General features: G+C 44.2%; 1 protein-coding gene across 2 annotated transcripts in view; it reads right to left on the bottom strand.

Moving 5' to 3' along the window:
- LOC137543748 (cyclic nucleotide-binding domain-containing protein 2-like) overlaps positions 1-22,313 on the bottom strand; it is a 326,577-nt gene that overhangs the window by 47,705 nt on the left and 256,559 nt on the right. For both annotated transcript variants that reach the window (XM_068264880.1, XM_068264881.1), the window contains one exon: positions 3,060-3,194. In XM_068264880.1, coding sequence (XP_068120981.1) covers positions 3,060-3,194 — 135 coding nt within the window. The remainder of the gene's footprint in view (positions 1-3,059; positions 3,195-22,313) is intronic.

Here is a 22,313-nt window from a genome sequence, read left to right as displayed (position 1 = left end):
GGTCTTCACATATAGACAAGCCCACTTTATTTGTCTCCTGACTACGGTTACCCCAGGTCTTAATGTGCAAGGCATACGAACTGCAGTAGAGAGGACTATAACCCACCAGAACCCCACTGAGGCAAGTATAGCACAGTTCAATAGTTGATAAGTATCACACAGGACTAGTACCTTGATTTTAGGAGCGTCGATTGCCAGTAATAACAGATGGTTTAGGGAACAGGAAGTGGATGGTCCAAGTAGCAAGTGAGAGAGTTCATGCAAGGTCAGCATGCAAGATTATACAAGCAACAAGCAATGGTCAGTCCAGGTAATATGCAAGAGTACACAGGAAACAAGCAAGGGTCGGTCCAGGCACAGGCAAGAGTATCCAGGTAACAAGCAGAGGTTGGTCCAGGCAGCAGGCAAGAGTATCCAGGTAACACGCAGAGGTTAGTCCAGGCAGCAGGCAAGAGTATCCAGGTAACAAGCAAGGGTTAGTAACAGCAGACAACAATGGTCAAATACAAGCCAAGGTCAATTTCCAATAGTTCAGACAAAGTAAGTGCACACCCAGCAACTAGCCACAGCTATGGTTATCACGGGCAATGACTGACTGGGAGCACTCTGCACATTTAAATACAACTTTCATCCAATCAGTGGCCGGCGATACTCCGCACATCCAATCACAGCAGACGCACCTGCCAAGTGTTAGCCATGCACTCAGCTGACCGCAGTCAGCTGACTATTGTTTACCTTTGCGGAGGGCGCACTGAGAACGCGCCCTCCGCCTATCAGGAAGTGCGGCCTGTGTCCAGCCTGCACGTCATCAGCGGGGAACAAGCGCCGAGACCCGGAAGCGGCGGATTATGCCTGGGTCTCGGCAGAAACATCAACATTAACAGGCAGGTTCCTTATAAAGGATACGGCCATTGTTGACCTTCTGTGTGACCTGCCTAGATCATGTGACACCTCAGTGTTCTGGGGTCATCACTTAATGCTTAAAGCGGATCTGAAGTCAGAACTTCCTCTCTGCTCTTAAAGAGGAACTCCAGTGAAAATAATGTAATAAAAAAGTGCTTAATTTTTAAAATAATTATGTATAAATGATTTAGTCAGTGTTTGCCCATTGTAAAATCTTTTAAATCCCTGATTCACATTCTGACATTTATCACATGGTGACATTTTTACTGCATAATTATCCTGCAATGCAACTGCCTGCTGTGAACAGAGCCTTAAAGTGAACCTGAGGTGAAAATAAATTGATGATATAAACAATTGTATTTATCCTCCTACTCCTAAAAATGACCTTTTTTATATCCCATGGTTTTATTTGATATTTACAAAGTAGATTGAGTGTTTTTGTTTTTTCTGCTCAGTGCCAGCCTATTAAGTGTCCCTAAAAGAAATTGTATGAACTATTGCCCTTTTTTACCTTGCTTTGCTCTCAGAAGTTGTATTCTGCCAGGAAAACGTTTATGACTGTAATTTGCTTATCAGTGATGTTTACTATATTCCCAACAGACAGAAGCTGTCACTTCCATGCCTGAAAATTAACTCTTTCAGGCATCAAAATAAAACAAGTAAAACAGCCTGGTTATTAATATGTTTTGCACTGTACAAACAGGTTTATCTCATCATGTTACATGTCGCCTTGGGTACACTTTAAAGGACAACTATCAAAGTTAACTAAGATTCTAAATGCCAGATATATTTCCAGTAATTACTAGCTAATAGCAATACAACACTTTTTTTCATATTTTATGTGACGAAAATGACATTTACAGAGAACAGCTTTCACTGTAGGCATTACTATGGAGGACTGTGCCCAGCACACCCAACATACAGAAACAATCTTCACTGGCTCTTGTTCTGTGAGTAAAATGTGTTCAGGATGATAGAAAGCAGAAATATAGCTTTAAATTTGTGTGTAAATAATCATCAGCTGCAGCTCTGTCTGTGTGCTCCTGTGTCTGTCTCTCTGCCTAGCAGTGTATACAGTTTACAGCCAGGTTACAGTTCAGCTCTGCCTCCCCCTCCCCCCGATGCCGACACAAAATTGTTACAAACAGCTGGTAAACGAGGCATTGTTTTCCCACACAGGCTGTACTTAGAGACCTCTGAAAAGCTTTCTAGTGTTGTTAGCTAAAAGCTCTATAGGTATGTGGGTTTTACAGAAAAACAATTTATTTGATAGTTGTTCTTTACAGGACAAATGAAGTGAGAAATATATGGAGGCAGCCATATTTATTTCCTTTTATACAATTCCGGTTGCCTGGCAGTCTTGCTGGTCTATTAGGATGCAGTAGTGTCTGAATAACACCAGAAACAAGCATGAAGCTAATGTTTCAGATCTGACAATAATGTCAGAAACACCTAATCTGCTGCATGCTTGTTCAGGGTCTATAGCTAAAAGTATTAGAGGCAGAGGATCAGCAGGATAGCCATGCAACTGGTATTGCTTAAAAGGAAATAAATATGTCAGCCTCCATATCTCTCTTGCTTCAGTTGCCCTTTAAGCTCATTGCCACCAAGAGGAGTGAGTTATTACTCTGCTAGCTGAAGCCACGCCTCCTTATTAGTATATACCTATCATTACTGAATGAGAGAGAGGATCAAACAGACAGTAGGTGATTGATGAGAACCTATGATTTGCTGCAGCAGGTGTCACTGTTTATTTTTCCCACACTAGAATGTTTCTTTACACACCTTTACACATCATTAATATAAAACAGTGTCCCATTGAATGCTAATAAGAAAAAAGAAGCCTGGGCCTGAACTCAGTTTGGCTTTCGCTGGGCACAAAGACAACAGATCTAATTTAGCCTAATTTATCTCCTCCACATGGTTATTTTGTTTATGTGTATGTTTTTTGTTTTTTGTTTTTTGTTACCTTCAATCACTTTCCTTCGTGAATGCATTTCTGAAGCTTATTGTCTTTTCCAAAGCGGCCGGCTCTGCAGCCAATATTGGCCGATGAACAGAACTGCCAATAGCTTATTTTTCCATATGTTGTGCCATGTACGTCCCCAGGCCCGCTATAAATAACCAGCAGAGATCACAGCCACGGCAGAACTTACGTGTCTGGACAATTTATGGACGTATGCGTCATCCATCTGTTTTTTGAAAAACTCCTTGGATATAACAATGCATTCAGCTCCATCGGAAACCAGAGCCATGCCCAGGGTGTCTTCAAAAATGGTATACGCCAGGCCCTGGGGGGAAATAGTAAGGCAACAAAGCTTAGTGCGTGCATATTAAAAGGAAACGATCACATGTAGGCCTATTCCGTCAATGAAGCCATTAAACAGCAGCTCGGGGCAGCGGGCAAAATCAATCTGCTGTTATTCATGAAACATTGTACTCGGCTAAAGTCAAGGCTCAGTTGACACTTGTGTGAATTTGAGATAAATCTCCCTTGATCCCTTGCGGCCGAAAAAAAGGACTTAAAAGGGCATCTAAAAGTTTTGTGGCCAAGAAAAAAAAAATGATTCCAGCAATAAAACTTACAAGTTTTTTGGCCTAACTTCACTGCGGCAAACTTACCTCATATCGAGGCTTCCTGTTCACCTGACGACGTGCAAGTAATTGCCTCAGTTGGGGAGTGGAAGTGGTAAGTAAGAGTGTCTATAAAGAATAAACTTGGGCTTCTAAAATGGAAATTTTTACATTTACAGAATCCATTAGACGTGATTACTCCTCTACCCGTAAAAATGAAATACTCCGCGCGGATAAACTTTTTCTTCGATGGCATGAGCGGAGGAATAAGTACTTGGGAGATTTGTGTACACAAAATGGTAGACTGTTGCCATGAAGGATTTGCCATTTAATGAAGCAACGTAGGAATTATTTGACATCTGTAGTAGGCTGTAGGATGCAGTACAAAGATTATTTTAAAGAGAATCTGTATTGTTAAAATCGCACAAAAGTAAACATACCAGTGTATTAGGGGACATCTCCTATTACCCTCTGACACAATTTTGCCACTCCTCGCCGCATTAAAAGTGGTTAAAAACAGTTTTAAAAAGTTTGTTTATAAACAAACAAAATGGCACCAAAACAGGAAGTAGGTTGATGTACAGTATGTCCACACATAGAAAATACATCCATACACAAGCCTTCCTTTTAAATCTCAAGAGATCATTTGTGTGTTTCTTTCCCCCTGTTCTCATGCACTGAAGTTTCAGGCTGCTTGTTTCTTCCTGCAAACAGCTTTGCCCTTGTCTGTAATTCTTCAGTATGTGAAAGCCCTGCCAGCTCAGAGGACAATTTATCCAGCTTGTAAAAGATAAGAGAGAAGAGAGAAGCTGCTCTAATCCTAAATAACACACAGGCAGTGTGCATAGAGGGGCCTGGAAGGGGGAGTTCATAGCAGAACCACAACACTGAAGAACTTGGCAGCCTTCCAGACACAGGCCGACAAGTCTGACAGGGGAAAGATACATTGATTTATTACAGAGACAGTGATAGTATAAAGTGCTGCAGTAAGCCAGAACACATTAGAATAGCTTTTTGAACTTGTAGGATGATAAAAAACAGGATGCAATTTTTGTTACGGAGTCTCTTTAATAATATTTAATTACAAAATGGATTTTACAGCATCAGGGAAGTTTATAGGCCAAATAATAATCAAGGTGGAAAAAAAAATACCTTTGTGGGAAAAAAATGGGTACAGCTATAGACATTGCTCTCTGACTGCTGAGCCTTGAGCTTAGCTGATAATGGTCCTCTAACTTCTGACCCTCTGCTTTGGTGATAATCAGCGCTTTTTTTATCCTAACCCCTCCTATCCTTCAATGACCTGCGCCTGACCGCTCTAAGCATCTCCCACTGCCATGCTGTACTGTGGGACTTCTCAAAAGCTGTCCCCACTCTCTGGAACTTCTTTCCGCCACCCATCAGTCTCACCCCACCTTTCAACACCTTCAAACAAGTCCTCAAAATGCACCTCTTTAAGATCGCCTACCCCACTACATCAACACCATAATTTGCTCTGCTGAGCAAGCAACCATTATGCAACCCTAACCAGAGGCGTAGCTAGGGTTTTCAGCGCCCGGGGACAAAGACTATTAATGCGCCCCCTAAGGTGAAGGGTCATGACCAAATGTGGGCGTGGTTATGGGTACTCCACATTTGGTCATGCCCCTTCAAATGTACATGGAGGTTAGCAGGCTCACGCTCACCCACTCTCCCTCAGTATGTACCTTCCAGCATGTTCCAAGACAAATTCAGCAATCATGAGCCCCCCACCCCCATCAAGACAAATTCCGCAATCATGAGCAAACATGAGGCCCCCAACAAGACAAATTTAGCAATCCTGAGGCCCCCAACAAGACAAATTCAGCAATCATGAGGCCCCTAACAAGACAAATTCAGCAATCATGAGGCCCCTAACAAGACAAATTCAGCGATCTTGAGGCCCCCAACAAATCATGAGGCCCCCAACAAGACAAATTCAGTAACCATGAGGCCCCCAACAAGACAAATTCAGCAGTCATGAGGCACATAAATAGACAGCATTTCACATAAATAGACAGAATGTCCCCTTAATATGGTAGACACCTCTCACCTGGCAGCAGTTCCCCAAAATACACTCAATCTGACAGCAATGCTTGCCCAAAAATAGGTAGCCCCAGGTCTATAGGTGTCCCCAGAATAGGTGGCCAGCAGTATAGATGTCCCCAGAACAGGTAGCCAGGGGTAGAGATGTCCACAGAACAGGTAGCCAGGGGTATATGTGCCCAGTATATGTAGGCAGGGGTATGTGTCCCCAGTATATGTAGCCAGAGGTATATGTGCCCAGTATATGTAGCCAGGGGTATAAATGCCCAGTATATGTAGCCAGGGGTATATGTACCCAGTATATGTAGTTAGGGGTATATGTGCCCAGTATATGTAGGCAGGGGTATATGTGCCCAGAGTAGGTAGCCAGGGGTATATGTGCCCAGAGTAGGTAGCCAGGGGTATATGCCCAGTATATGTAGGCAGGGGTATATGTGCCCAGAGTAGGTAGCCAGGGGTATATGCCCAGTATATGTAGGCAGGGGTATATGTGCCCAGAGTAGGTAGCCAGGGGTATATGTGCCCAGAGTAGGTAGCCAGGGGTATATGTGCCCAGAGTAGGTAGCCAGGGGTATATGCCCAGTATATGTAGGCAGGGGTATATGTGCCCAGAGTAGGTAGCCAGGGGTATATGTGCCCAGAGTAGGTAGCCAGGGGTATATGTGCCCAGAGTAGGTAGCCAGGGGTATATGCCCAGTATATGTAGGCAGGGGTATATATGCCCAGAGTAGGTAGCCAGGGGTATATGTGCCCAGAGTAGGTAGCCAGGGGTATATGTGCTCAGAGTAGGTAGCCAGGGGTATATGTGCCCAGAGTAGGTAGCCAGGGGTATATGCCCAGTATATGTAGGCAGGGGTATATGTGCCCAGAGTAGGTAGCCAGGGGTATATGTGCCCAGAGTAGGTAGCCAGGGGTATATGCCCAGTATATGTAGGCAGGGGTATATATGCCCAGAGTAGGTAGCCAGGGGTATATGTGCCCAGAGTAGGTAGCCAGGGGTATATGTGCCCAGAGTAGGTAGCCAGGGGTATATGTGCCCAGAGTAGGTAGCCAGGGGTATATGCCCAGTATATGTAGGCAGGGGTATATGTGCCCAGAGTAGGTAGCCAGGGGTATATGTGCCCAGAGTAGGTAGCCAGGGATATATGTCCAGTATATGTAGCCAGGGGTATATGTGCCCAGAGTAGGTAGCCAGGTCAGGTGTCCCCCTCCCCAGCAGGAGGGGAGCAGCGCAGAGAAGAGCTGCTCTCCCTTCCTCGCTGTCCCCTCCAATGTCCGGGTGGCTCAGGCTGGCAGCGGCGGGCGGAACTTACCTCCGTCTCGTCGCAGCGCCGGATGGATCTGCCACTACTCTGGTCTGGTCCAGACCAGAGCAGCGGCTGCGCACTCGAACTTCCGGCCGGCGCTGGAGCGAGACGGAGGTGAGTTCCGCCCGCCGCTGCCAGCCTGAGCCACCCGGACATTGGAGGGGACAGCGAGGGAGGGAGAGCACCTAAGGTGAGGGAAGGAGGGGGGATATGGCCCCCCTTCCCCACCGTCCGCACAGCTCTCCCTCTTCTCTGCGCTGCTCCCCTCCCCTCCGCCGCAAAAAAAAAAAAAACCCCGCAGCTCAGCCAGGCTGAGGGCGCCCTCGGGGACCAGGCGCCCCGGGGCACTTGTCCTACCCCGACCCCCCTAGCTCCGCGCCTGACCCTAACCTAGTATGCTCTTACCCTTACTCCCTTTAGATTATAAGTCTCTGTCAGGGTTCTCCCTCCCTTGATCATGCACCACCTTCATCGAGTACCCATCATGCAGACTTGGACTATATCTTCTTGGTCTCTAAGACGTAAACTCCCTTGCATGATCTTGTATCCTGTACCTGTTGCTCTGCCTCTGAAACAGGAAACCAGGGTTCAAATCTTCTCTCTTCCTGTTCAGGAAGCCTGCACCTATTCAGTGAGGAGACCTGGGGCAAGACTCCCTAACACTGCTACTGCTTATAGAGCGCCCCAGTGGCTGCAGCTCTGGTGCTTTGAGTCCACAAGGAGAAAAATGCAATATAAATGTACTGTGAATAAACTATAATAATGACTCCTGTCCAGCTTTGGCTTCTGCCCCATTGGTTCGGCTTATTAAGGCTCTCTTGTTCCTGGGGCCTAAAACAAGTAATAACAAACCGCTTGTACAAGAATTGTGGCTACCTAGCATATCCGTATCCTCACCACCTCTGCTTTGCCTGATTTCACTCACCTTCACTGCTGATCAGATATAAGGTAGGAATGTGCTCACTGGGAGTGTGTGCATTTGCGTTTCGTGATTTCACTCACCTGACTGCAGAGCTCCCAACTGTCCCTTTTTCAGAGGGACAGTCCCTCTTTGGGAGCCCTGTCCCTCTGTCCCTCTTTCCTTCTCATTTGTCCCTCTTTCAGGACTTTGTCCCCCTTTCTTTGTAAATATATATATATATTTCTCTACTAAAAAATGTGTTTAATTGACTCTATACTTTATTCCCATCCTTTAAATTGATATATTACTAATTTTAAAATGTTACTATGAAGAAAAACAAACCAGGATAAAAAGTACCAGTGTGGTTTGAATTATAAAACAACATATTTTTCTTAGGAAATCTTTATGGTATGCGTGACTAGGGGTGTGATGGGGGCGTGATCAGGGGTGTGGCAGGGGTGTGGCTTAAGTGTCCCTCTTTCTGATCTCTAAATGTTGGGAGGTATGTGACTGGCCTGTGTGGCCATAAATTGAAAGCTACAATCTGTAATCAGTCAGCAGTGCAAGATCCATACCATTAGGGGCCTTGAAGAATTAAGAAGTAATTACTAGATTTTACGCCGTAATCTGTGAATTTTCATTCAGACATTAACCATCAGTCCTCAAGTGAGTCTATAACTCCTGAGGTACAGTTGTGAGTCTATCGTGAATTTTATTTTTAATTGTTTCAGCGCACATGCGCGGAAGGGCATTTTTTCAATACACTTCCGTACACTTAGTATTTCCGCCACAGGAAGTGAGTGCTAGATTACCTCACTTCCTGTTTGGCTTTCAGCCATAAAAAGGAATTATTGCGTATTAACTCTATGTTTAGAGTTGCGGTGCGATCATCTGATTGCATCGCATCTCTACCGCCGGTTTATAGTGTGAAACCAACCTAAAGGTGATGGACATCTAGAGACCGACTGTGTGGTGTTTGGGTAGAGAGCTTCTTAGTGCTGTGATTGGAGCTCCCAGGAGGCCTGCCTCTCAGGTACAATTTCATTCACTGAGAGATGTGCTGTGAGAACCATCCTTTTGACAGTAAAGGTGTCAATTAAAGGGGCACTATGGTAAAAAATTGTAAAATTTAAAATATGTGCATACATAAACAAATAAACAAATAAGAAGTAAAATCCAGAGTAAAATGAGCCATAAATTACGTTTCTCCTATGTTGCTGTCACTTACAGTAGGTAGCAGAAATCTGACAGAAGCGACATGCTTTGGACTAGTCCATCTCTTCATGGGGGGATTCTCAGGTATTTATTTATTTTCAAAAGCACTTAGTGAATGGCAGTTGCTATGTCCAACTGCCAAAAAACTGTGTAGCGGACAGGGAAGCTGGCCAGCATCATTGTTTAAATCTTTTTTAGGTAATATCTTTATCCTACCTAATAAGTGACAAGTGTCCCTGTGTACACTGTCTCTGTGTAGCTGGGTCCGTGCTTTCAGCTACTGCGCATGTGCACAGCACGGACCCAGACAGCCGTTGGGACTTGCGAACGGGGCCAGTGAGCCAGGCTGGCGTGTGAGTGGGCAGACAGGTGCGCGCGCCCGTGTGGCGGGTGTGCGCAATGTCAGCAAACAAACCTATAGCCCGTTTTTAAATGGGCTTGGGTCTACTAGTAAAGAATAAAAGCCTTGCTAAGAATCCTCCATGAAGAGATGGACTAGTCCAAATCCTGTCGCTTCTGTCAGATTTCTACTACCTACTGTAAGTGACAGCAACATAGGAGAAAATTAATTTCTGACTCATTCTACTCTGGAAAAAACGTACTTCTTATTTGTCTATGTTTGCACTTATTTTAAATTTTACAATTTTTCGCCATAATGCCCCTTTAATCAATGTTAAGGGGTACTCAAAAGAAAAATCAAAAGCCCATGTTGTTTTATTACAAAAACGCTGCTGCACATGAAAGCAAAGCCACAATGTACTTGGGCTAGGGGCACACAAAGTATAAACCCGACCTTGCGTATCTCACAAGACACATTCCGCGCACAGTGGAAACGGACCCAATAGCAGATCCCTAATCAGTGGTCTGACAGCCCACTTATATCCGAGGCTAGATTTACTCTACTAGATTTTCATAAAAAGGAAACAATTGAATTATACTGAATAGCTTCTGCAGGACCATCTAAGCCTTGAAAGAGCTCATATTGACCTTTCTTTTCCGGTAAAAACACCCCCATATATATATAATTCTTATCTCTTAACAATAAGCATCCGCTCAGTAGATGTGAATGTTATCGGCTTTTCCGAGTAGCATGATCTTTGCGCCTTTGTTCAGCATCCAATAACTCAAATCTACTTTCCCATCACAACAAAGGAAGGAAAAAAAATAGTTTTTTCTTCTTTCAAATAAGGTTAAAGCTTCAGGATTTATCTGCCAGGCGCCAAGATAACCCAAAATCTACACTCCTGACCTTACTGCAGTAATGAGGTCAACAAGTTCCCTTCCTTCCTAGCAAAGAATGGATTTTAATTACAGCAAATCTGTAAAAAACTAAATGTGAAAATAAAAACAATTCCAAGAACAAAGGCAAAGATGTTATCGCCGCCTCTGTCTCATTCTCTCTCTCTCTTGGCCTCCTAATTGAGATACGGAACTTTTACTGTGACCTAGAGAAGGCTCTCACTGGAGGACTTTCATTTTAAAGTGGACCTGAACTCACGCACAGAACACAAGGAAAACACAGATTAATCCAACCTGTTTGTGTTTAGAGTGACGAGCTTGTCTAAGGCCTGGAACCCACTACAAAACGCTACCACTAATCGCAATTGCTAGCGTTTTTGTGTGAACGGTTTGTAAACGATTTCATGAGCGTTTTCGGTAGCGATTTTTAAAAAGTGTAATCAATTTGCCAGCAGTTGTGTAGCGATTAGCGTTTTTAATTCTGATTGGTCTTTTCAATTAATTTTAATTTTCTTGCGGTGTGCAGTAATGTAAAAACGCTAGCAAAATCGCTCTGTGTAGGTTTTGACAAATGATTATGGCAGCGTTTATATACCTTACAGAAACGCTAACGCTCAAAAATGCTGCATGTCCTGCATTCGCGATTTTGGTCATCGCAATCCAGTGGATTTTCGCCCATCCATTAACATTAGCTGAGCATTTAGGGAAATCGCTAGCGGTTTGAATTGCTCCCTAAACGCTCACAAAATCGCTCTAGTGGGTTCCAGCACTTATTCTCCTTCAGCTGCAAGTAATCACAATTAGAGATGGTCCGAACCTCCGATTTTAGGTTCGCGAACCTGTTTCGCGAACCTACCGTGAAAATTCAGTGCATGCGAACGTTCACGAACCGCAACAGACTTCAATGGAGAGGCAAACTTAGAAATTTAGAAAAAATTATGGTGGCCAGAAAAATCATAGAAAAGATGTTTCAAACGGTCTTACATACATTGGCTGGGAATCAAACCCAGGTCTAGTGCTCGGTAGGCTGCTATCCTAACCATTATACCACCAACACAACACACTACAATGCTACATGCTGATGCCATCCTAGCATGTACCATTGTGATATATCCAAGAGAAAAATGAGGTTGCTTAGGGATTTGATTCCTGGTCAACTCACATACATTGGCCAGGAATCAAACCCAGGCCTACCACTTGGCAGGTTGTTATCCTAACCATTATACCACCAACACAACACACTACAATGCTACATGCTGATGCCAGCCTAGCATGTACCATTGTGATATATCCAAGAGAAAAATGAGGTTGCTTAGGGATTTGATTCCTGGTCAACTCACATACATTGGCCAGGAATCAAACCCAGGCCTAACACTTGGCAGGTTGCTATCCTAACCATTATACCACCAACACAACACACTACAATGCTACATGCTGAAGCCAGCCTAGCATGTATCATTGTGATATATCCAAGAGAAAAATGAGCTTGCTTAGGGATTTGTAGGATGTGAAAAGCCAACTCACATACATTGGCCAGGAATCAAAGCCAGGCCTATCACTTGGTAGGCTGCTATCCTAACCATTATACCACCAACACAACACACTGCAATGCTACATGCTGATGCCAGCCTAGCATGTACCATTGTGATATATCCAAGAGAAAAATGAGGTTGCTTAGGGATTTGTAGGATGTCAAAAGCCAACTCACATAAATTGGCCAGGAATCGAACCTAGGTCAACTGCTTGGAGGGCAGCTATGCTCACCACTATACTACCAACACTACAGGCTGAAGCCAGTCTAGCTGGCCTGGGAAGGATGAAAAGCTAGGTGGCCATGCAACCATTCCTGCTAACCTAAAGCTTACTTGTGTCTTACAACACATTGGGCTTGATTCACAAAAGAGTGCTAACTGTTAGCAAGGCCGTTTTGTTTGCGCGAGCCATTAAACGGTTTCGCGTGCAAACGCGAATTTTTGCGATTGCGCGTGAAACCATTTAATTGCAGGTGAAAATTCGCAATCGAACGCAAGCGCAAAAATTCGCACGAAAATGGCCGTGCTAACAGTTAGCACTCTTTTGTGAATCAAGCCCAATGCCTTTGTTTATTTATGGTTTTGGGTTATCCATAGAGAGGTTCACATGTAGGGGATGCGCGTTTGAACTCCACAGAAATTAAATTTCTGCATTTCCGAACGGAATTCAGAAAACGGAAGTCGGATTTCTGTGGAAATACCGCATCTCCGCAATTCTGTAATTTTAACCAAATCACAGAACTCAAAAGCATTGGACCAATCAGAGTCTGCAGAAACAACTCGGAAGTATTTGGCCAATTAGAGAATGCAAAAAATTACCCAAAAAAAGACTCTTCCCTCCTTTCTTACCTCAGCCCCTCTGGCAGTCTCTTCCAGGTTGTGGAAGCCGGGCTTCACTGCGCCTGGGCTGACCCGGCTGAGTGCGTCCTTCAGCACATGGTGTCATGATTATGACATGCGCAGTACGCTCCCGGACGCGGTCATGCAGGACGCACACACAGCCATGCCAGCCCAGGTGCAGTGGAGCCTGACACCAATCCTCTGTCAGCTGTCTATCAAATGTTCAGAGATTCTGATTGCTTGCTCTAAGTAACTGTCCACATCTGCTTCAGATTTCCCTACACCTGTCTTGATAAATCAGGCCTAATGGCCCATATGTTGTAAATCTGTATGTCTACATACCCCAGGAACAGCAAAGGATGGTTATGAATTATCATTCTTCAAACTGTAACTGAATCTGGGAGTATTTGAATGATTCTTAGATGGTCTAATATTAGATGAGTCATCATATGACGAAACGTGTAGGGTGGAGCCTGGAGGTACGCTGACGCTGTGTGGTCATGTGACATGCTTGGATACAGCGGTGGGTGTTGGAGGTGAGGCATGCTGGCTGGAGTCCACGGCTTAGCCGCACAAATACTATACCCTGTTGCTGCCAGCATTTGGAAATAAAGAAAGGCCTGGTTTTATTGAAGCATGGTATTGAGGTCTGGTTCTGAATATCCCGAACTGGGGACAGACAAGCCAGTGGCTGATACGCATGATACAATAAGAGTTCCGGTGATTGTAACTTCAAAGGCGAGAGCAATTGATCATTGTCTTCCTTCTTGGTGGTGGCACATCCCGGGGAAGTGCTGTTTGTTTTTAAGAGCAGTGTGCATTGGATTTAGCAGTATTAATCACTTAGGACTTGATTTACTAAGACAAATAGCATGCCTTATCAGAGTTAACACTCCTTATTAGAGTTAACACATATTATCAGAGCTAACGCACCTTATCAGAGTAGCATAGAGGTGCGCTACGAACTTGTGCGTGCTAATTGGCAATAATAGGCCACGTTCATATCATGAAACGCGGATGGCCGGGCGTTCAGAACGCAACGCGTATGAACACACGCCATCTGCGTTTCTATGCATTGCATGGCTGATCCCATTCACTGAAAGTGAAAGGGTCAGCGGTGCGTTTTGTTAAAAAATGTGTGCAGCATGCATTCGCGGACCGCACTGGTCCGAAACGCATGCAGTGTGAACATCAGACAGTGCAGTCTATGCACCTCCTGATGTCATGCGTGTCGGCCTCCCGCACGCGTTGCCAAAATCCAGACGGCAACGCATGCAGTGTGAAAGGGGCCCCACTCGTCCTGCCCTGAGCTCCTGCGGGTCCAAATGCTTTAAAGGACATTATCCCCACACTTTGATTTGCCCAATAGGCTGCCTGTCAATTTTCCTGTCAAGTGACAGGCAGCCTTTTGGACCAATCAAAGTGCGTGGATAATGTCCTTTAAAGTGATTGGACCCGCAGGGGCTCAGGGCGGGACGAGTGGAGCTCTCGTCATTGCCAATTAGCAAACATAAGTTCGTAGCGCTCGTTATGCTACTCTGATAAAGCATGTTAACTCTGATAAAGCATGCTATTTGTCTTAGTGAATCAAGCCTTATGTGTGATTTTTTTTTTACTTTGTTTTAAAGAGACTCTGTAACAAAATTTTGAGGCTTATTTCTTCTATCCTGTAAGTCCCTTTACCTGTTCTAATGTACTCTGGCTTACTGCAGCCTTTTCTAGTTGCACTGTCTCAGTAATCTATCTAATCTTCTTTCCTCTGTCGGCTCTGTCGTGCTCAAGCTGGAATGTGCGGAATGTGCAGCACTGCTTGTGATAGGCAGAAGCTTTACACGCCCTCTCCAAGCTCTCCTCTCAGCCTATCACACTCTAGTTAGAAGTCATGTCTTTTGTTTGTAAACACTGCCTAAAACTGGCAATTACAAGCCAGTATTGCATCAGGGAGTGGCAGAAACAGCACAGAGGGGCCCAGGAGAACATAATGTATAGAATTGTATGCTTTTTATTGTAAGAATTTTAGAGTACAGATTCTCTTTAAGGGTATCTTTTATGCACTTTGCTATTTGAAGGCTTGAAGAATTAAGAGCGCCGTCTTGTATCTGGAAGTGTTGTGGCTGATTATAAGAGTTGGTGGCTCTAATTTAACTGCAACCCCTATCCGATCTTTTGAATATTTTTGACTATTGGAGAGCTGTTTCTGCATAAGAGTTGTGGTAATATTTGATAGTACAACCATGCAAGCGGCCTGATAAGCATCTGAGTCTAGGCTGATATTTCCAAGCAAAGGTTTCTACGTGGTTCTCAAATATGAGCACAGGGCACGCACCGTTTAGACTCCAAACTTTTTATTCTCCGTATCTGTATCAACTTTGGCCAGCAGCCTTTTTATGCTGCGATAAGGTCCTTGAACTGCAGCACAATATCCTATTCCGCCAGTGAAATTTGTTTTCCCGTGTGTAGAAGGCACAGATAACTATCTGATGGAACAAGACATTATTATTGTGCCAACTTGTTGGAACGTTTGTCTCTCTGCTCTGATGGAATTACAATTACCCAAAATTCTGCTGGTATTTCAAGCCCAATATTTGTCGTTCTTATTACGATTAAGATTTATATAGTGCTGCCATATACTGTGGTGCTGTACAGGAGACCATTCATGGCATGTACAATAGTATAGACTAAGATGACATAGAGATTATACATCATTTGGCGGATAAGCTATTATCTTGTACATAGGCCTGGTGCACACCAAAAACCGCTAGCAGATCCGCAAAATGCTAGCAGATTTTGAAACGCTTTTTCTTCTTTTTCTGCAGCGTTTCAGCTAGCGTTTTGCGGTTTTGTGTAGCGGTTTTGGTGTAGTAGATTTCATGTATTGTTACAGTAAAGCTGTTACTTAACAGCTACTGTAACAAAAAACGCCTGGCAAACCGCTCTGAAGTGCCGTTTTTCAGAGCGGTTTGCGGTTTTCCTATACTTAACATTGAGGCAAAAACGCCTCCGCAATCCAAAATCTGCAGCAGCCCGGGAGTATGCGTTTCTGCAAAACGCCTCCCGCTCTGGTGTGCACCAGCCCATTGAAATACATTACCCTAGCGGATCCGTACCCGCAAGCGGATCGCAAACCGCAGCAGAACCGCTCTGGTGTGCACTAGGCCATAGAGGTGGGAGATATGCAGCAGTGATGAGCGAAAATTTTGGTATTCTTTTTGCATACATTTTTGCGAAATAGTGTAAAATTAGACTTTTGAGCAAAATGCCATCGAAAACCATTTTGTAATCCGTTTGTAGTTTTTTGCATTGTTCCACATTTTCACCCTAAAAAGGATTTTCGCATTTGCAAATTTTGACAGTAAAAATAAAGACTTTTGCGTTTTTTGTGAATTTTTATATCGGAAAGAAAAATGATCATTTTTGATGCAAAAATGACTTTGGATAAATTCCCAAGCAGCACAGATATGCAGTGTCGGCCTGGGAGGTGAGAAAGCTGAGGAAATCCACCTGCTGGCAAAGCAGCAGAAGCCATGTGTTATCACTCCCAATAGAAACCTGCAGCAAGTCTTCACTGTGTGCAGCAACACCTGATAAGTCAATCAATCACTTCAGCACTGACTCTTGAGATCCTCCGCCAAAACACCACTTAGGGCTGGTGCACACCAGAGCGGTTCTGGAGCGTTTTGAAAACCGCATGGGTAATGTTTTTCAATGGGATGGTGTGCCCCAGAGTGGTTTGTATTTTCCACAAACGCAAACTCGGGGACTGCAGCATTTTTTAGATTTTTGAGGAGTTTCGGCCTCCGTGTTAAAGTATAGGAAAGTGGAAAACCGCTCTGAAAAAGTGCTAGATCAGAGCGGTTTTCCAGGCGTTTTTGTTACAGAAGCTGTTCAGTAACAGCTTTACTGTAGCAATATTTGTAATCTGCTACACAAAAACGCTTCAAAAAACGCTAGGCATGCTTAGAAAATCTCTGTAAACATGTCTAGAATCTCTCTGAAAATCTGCTTCAAAAACCTCTAGCGTTTTGCAGATCTGCTAGAGGTTTTTGGTGTGCACCGGTCCTAAAATCATAGATACGCTTACCAGAAATTCATAGATCATAATTACAGGGTCAATATATGGCTTCTATGGGCCTGCAGCTGGCATCTATCCTTCTGGCCTCTTGTCAATCAATGGATGTCATGGATATACAATTTACATACAAATTAAAATGTTTGTTGCATCCCTGGTGAGTGATACTGGCAAGAGATGTGTTGATTTGGCTCTGCACATGTATGTGCAGGTTTACATACTAATGTAATGTGACCAAAAAACAACAACTATTTTTGCAAGTGCTGTAGCACAGGGCAGACAATGTCATGGCCTATACGTTTTACCCAAAAAAATATTTTTTTAAAAAGAATATCAGTGTGGTAGGTGTATTGTGCTACTGTACATGGAGTCACTAGGAGTGTGCACCCTTATGTGACTTGCACCTCAATATACATTGCACTAGACAGTGACTCAGAGGTCTGTGATATAACAAAAATAAAAATTCAACAAGAATAGCACTTGTGGTGTTGGGGTGTATTCTGTACACGGAGTCACTAGGAGTGTGAGCCCCTCTGTGACGTGCAGCTCAATATACACTGCACACTGGATGCTAACCTATGTGTACCAGTACCAGCCCTGAGAAGGGCCCTTTGATGTTCAGTCAGGGCGCTATACACACAAGGACTCTTTTTTTGCCTGCTCAGGTTGCTGTACAACAGCTAGAAAGGCAGTGATGACACAGAACAGAGGCCTAGCTAACGCTTTGCCTACATGCAGCAATGCTCTCTCCCTTCTCTCACTAATAACTGCTGAAGAATGAGCCTAAGATGGCTGTTGCACTGGCAGTCATGACGACAACCGGCAATCTCACTATAGGATTACAGCGCCACCCGGAGGACGGAGGGAAAACTGCAGTGCTGGATCCTAGGGAGGTGAGTGAGTGCTGGGCTGCTGCAGAACTCCCTGGCAGCATGATTTTTTCCAGGTTTTAGGGTCTGAAAGGGTACAAAAAAACTGCACTGCTTTAAGACCCTAAAATCCGGAAAGAATCATAACACCAGGGGGGTTAATGATGTGGCCGGATGCCAGAACTGCCCCTAATTTAAAAATGGTTAACTTAACAAAGGGGCAGCACGGTGGCGTAGTGGTTAGCGCCCTCGCCTTGCAGTGCTGGGTCCTTGGTTTGAATCCCCGCCAGGTCAACATCTGCAAGGAGCTCGTATGTTCTCCCCGTGTCTGTGTGGGTTTTCTCCGGGCACTCCAGTTTCCTCCTGCATCCCAAAAACATACAGATAAGTTAATTGGCCTCCCCTAAAAAATTGTCCCTAGTCTGTGACACATACAGTGCTGCCCATAATTATTCATACCCCTGGCAAATTTTGACTTAAAGTTACTTTTATTTAACCAGCAAGTCGTTTTTTAGACGGGAAATGACATAGGTGTCTCCCAAAAGATAAGATGATGTACAAGAGGCATTATTGTGGAAAAAAACATTTCACAGCTTTTATTTACATTTGAGCAAAAAGTGTCCACTCCAAAATTGTTCATATCCTTCTCAATAATCAGTAGAAAAGCCTTTATTCACTATTACAACAATCAAACGCTTTCTATAATTGCAGGCCAGCTTTTTGCATGTCTCCACAGGTATTTTTGCCCATTCACCTTTATCAATGAGCTCCAAATCTTTTTGGTTGGAGGGTATTCTTTCCATCACCCTGATCTTTAGTTCCCTCCACTGATTCTCAACTAGATACAAGTCAGGACTCTGGCTGGCCACCCAAAATGTTAATGTTGTTATCTGCTAACCATTTCTTCACCACTTTTGCTGTGTGTTTTGGGTCATTGTCATAATGAAATGTCCACTGGTGCCCAAGGCCAAGTTTCTCTGCAGACTGCCTGATGTTGTCATTGAGAAACCTCATGTACTGCTCTTTTTTCATGGTGCCATTTACTGTGATTAGGTTCCCTGGTCAATTGGCTGAAAAACACCCTTAAAGCATTAGGTTCCCACCACCATGTTTGACAGTGGGGATAATGTTCTTTGGGTTGAAGGCTTTTTCACGCCAAATGAAGGAAACGTCATAGTGACCAAACAATTCAATTTTTGTTTCATCTGACAATAACAAAGAAGACCCGAAGTCTTCTTCTTTGTTCAGATGAGCATTGGCAAAGGCCGAGCAAGCTTTTGTGTGCCTTATCTGATGAAGTGGCGTCCTCCTTGGTCTGCATCCATGGAACCCAGCTGTATTCAGTGTCTGTTGGATTGTCTGCCTTGAGACATTGCCACCAGCAGAGCCCAGATTCACCAGGATGGCCTTTGGATTCTTTTTCACCTCTCTCACTATCCTCCTGGCCAGCACAGATGTCACTTTTGGCTTCCGACCACCTCCTCTGAGATTTTCTTTTTTTTTTCTAATAATACTTTGTACTGTAGCCACTGGAACTTGAAAACATTTAGAAATGACCTTGTAAACCTTTCCTGACTTGTGAGCAGCCACAATGCGCAGCCGCAGGTCCTCTCTGGCCTAGTGCACACCGGAGCGTTTCCGCTGCTGTTTGCTATCCGCTTGCGGGTGCGGATCCGCTAGGGTAATGTATTTCAATGGGCTGGTGCACACCAGAGCGGGAGGCGTTTTGCAGAAACGCATACTCCCGGGCTGCTGCAGATTTTGGATTGCGGATGCGTTTCTGCCTCAATGTTAAGTATAGGAAAACCGCAAACCGCTCTGAAAAACGGCACTTCAGAGCGGTTTGCCAGGCGTTTTTTGTTACAGTAGCTGTTCAGTAACAGCTTTACTGTAACAATACATGAAATCTACTACACCAAAACCGCTAGACAAAACCGCAAAACGCTAGCTGAAACGCTGCAGAAAAATAAGAAAAAGCATTTCAAAATCTGCTAGCATTTTGCGGATCTGCTAGCGGGTTTTGGTGTGCACCAAGCCTCTGAGCTCCTTTGTCTTAGCCATGACTGTCCACAAACCAACTGCAGAGAGCTGCTGTTTTTCACCTGTTGAGTTGATTAAAACAGCTGTTCCCAATTAATCAGGGTAATTAGGATGCATGAGAACAGCTTGGACTACTTGGAATGGTATAGAACTTTGGATTTTCCCACAGACTGTGACAGTTTGTGAAGTGTATGATACATTTTAGACTGGACACTTTTTGCTCAAATGTAAATAAAAGCTGAGAAATGTTTTTTCTTCACAATAATGCCTCTTGTACATCATCTTATTATCTTTTGGGAGACACCTATGTCATTTCCCATAAAAAAAAGAAAAAAATACTTGCTGGTTGAATAAAAGGAACTTTAAGTCAAAATTTGCCAGGGCAGGGGTATGAATAATTATGGGCAACACTGTACAGTACATGCATGCATACATACATACAGACATATCACTATGGTAGGGAGTAGATTTTGAGTCCCTCTGAGTGACAGTTAGTGATATGACAAGGGTACATCTGAAAATGACGCCTGCGAATAATGGCGCACGGTGTTGCCGCTAAACCGTTTGATGCTTATCGCTATTTAACGTTAAAGCCTTATTGTTATTTAGCGTTAACACACAGAACCCTCTCTGTACCTATCCCTAACCCTAAGCACCCCCCTGGTGGTGCCTAACCCTAAGCACCCCCCTGGTGGTGCCTAACCCTAAGCACCCCCCTGGTGGTGCCTAACCCTAAGCACCCCCCTGGTGGTGCCTAACCCTAAGCACTCCCCTGGTGGTGCCTAACCCTAAGCACCCCCCTGGTGATGCCTAACCCTAAGCACCTAACCCTAAGCACCCCCCTGGTAGTGCCTAACCCTAAATCTCCCCTGGTGGTGCCTAACCCTAAATCTCCCCTGGTGGTGCCTAACCCTAACCTTGAAAGTGTTACATTAAATCCATTCACTGTTTTGCAGTTAAATAACTTCTGCTGTTTGGCATATGAACGGCACTATTGATAAATAACGTTACTGTGTGCCGTTTTTTTTCTTTTTTCCCTGTGCGCCATTATTATGCAGTACTAACGATAAATAGCGATCAGCGTATTTTTTTAATGCGGCGCCATTTTTATGCATAGGTGCTGTGCGCCATTATTCACTGATCCGATAAGACAATATACTCTGTACAGGACTGCTTAATATGTCGGCGCTATGTAAATAAAAAATACATAAAGGGGGTAGATACAGAATATGGAGGTATAATTCAGGCTTCAATTGGATCTAGAGTCCATCTTTAAGATAAGTCATTTATTATGAAGAAAAAAAATTATCAGTAAAACAAATGGTCAGCTGCTGTAAAGATGTGATAATTACCTCTTCCTCTCTCGATTTGTTTGGAGAGTTTTCTTTCCCATGATTGCAAATGTTCCCCAGACTGCATCAGGAGGGCAGCGCAAGGTAAAGGCAATCTCCAAGCTGCCTGCATCTAGCTGATCCTTTAATCATGCTCTGTCTTGTGATAAAGCTACTTCAATGTCAGGCGCACAGACTGATGCAATTTAATAGGCCCAGACCATTATAATTATCTAGTCCTGTCAATGCTGAAGATCAGGAATAAAATATTCCAAAAAACCCACCATGAAGGTACAATAACAGACTTTAATTGGAAACTCTGCCTCGGAATCTCTGTATTCCGCACCGGCTAATTTATACCCCGACTTACTAATCTTTACTCAGCTGCGTTACCTAATGTGAGCCTTCGCCTGGGGGAAACCGCACAGGGAGATGTTTAAATACAATTTAATTTCGTGTGCTAGATTGCATTTTATCAACGCCGGGAATAAAGACTGGATCTCATTATGTCGACATCAAAGAGGATCTGCCATTTTTTATCAATATCGATAGCGTGTAGGAAGAAAGGAAAAAAAAAATGTAAAATTAAACCGCCGATGGTATAAAATAGATTAGTTCCTAATTATAATCCCTTTTAAAAATCCTGTCTTCCTCACAGTGGCTTACCTAGGATATTTGGCACACAGTGCTGCTTATTCACAGACCCATTCAAACAATTTTTCATTTGACATCCATGCTGGTCTAGAGGAACCTCCCCCCCCCCCCGCCCATGTGATGTCCCTGGTGGTCTTGTGGTACCCCCCCCCCCATGTAATCCCTGGTGGTCTGGTGCTACCCGTCCCCATAAAGCTTGTCTGGTGGTCTAGTGGTCCCTAGTGGGAAGAGGGACCGATATCCTTCCTCCCACCCTCTCCATGGGCCCCCCTCCTGTGTCCCCCTGCAAAGTAGGGCACAGCATTGAGGCTTGTGAGTGACTCTCACCTGATCCTGCTGCATCCTCGACTGCTCGCTGGCCTCCTGACCTCTGTATGTTGAAGGAAATTATGTGACATGCAGGTAGTAGAGTGAATGGCCAGCTGCCAAGAAGCATGGATGTATGGGAATTAGGCCTGGTGCACACCAAGCGGTTTTTGAAGCGATCCGCAAACCGCTTCCGCCTTGGAAAACGCTTGGCTAATGTATTTCAATGGGATGGTGCACACTGGTGGTTTGCGGTTTTTAGCAAACCGCAAACGTGGGTCCTGCAGCACTTTTGCGGTTTGCAGAAGCGTTTCTGCCTTAATGTAAAGAATAGGAAAAGCTCAAACCGCTCTGGAAAATGCTACATCAGAGCGGTTCTCCAGGCGTTTTTGTTACAGAATCTGTTAGGTAACAGCTTTACTGTAACAGTATTTGTAATCTGCTACACAAAAACGCTCCCAAAAACGCA

Source organism: Hyperolius riggenbachi, chromosome 2 (assembly GCF_040937935.1).
Source record: "Hyperolius riggenbachi isolate aHypRig1 chromosome 2, aHypRig1.pri, whole genome shotgun sequence".
Lineage (NCBI taxonomy): Eukaryota > Metazoa > Chordata > Amphibia > Anura > Hyperoliidae > Hyperolius > Hyperolius riggenbachi.
This window is presented reverse-complemented; position numbering and strand designations above follow the sequence as displayed.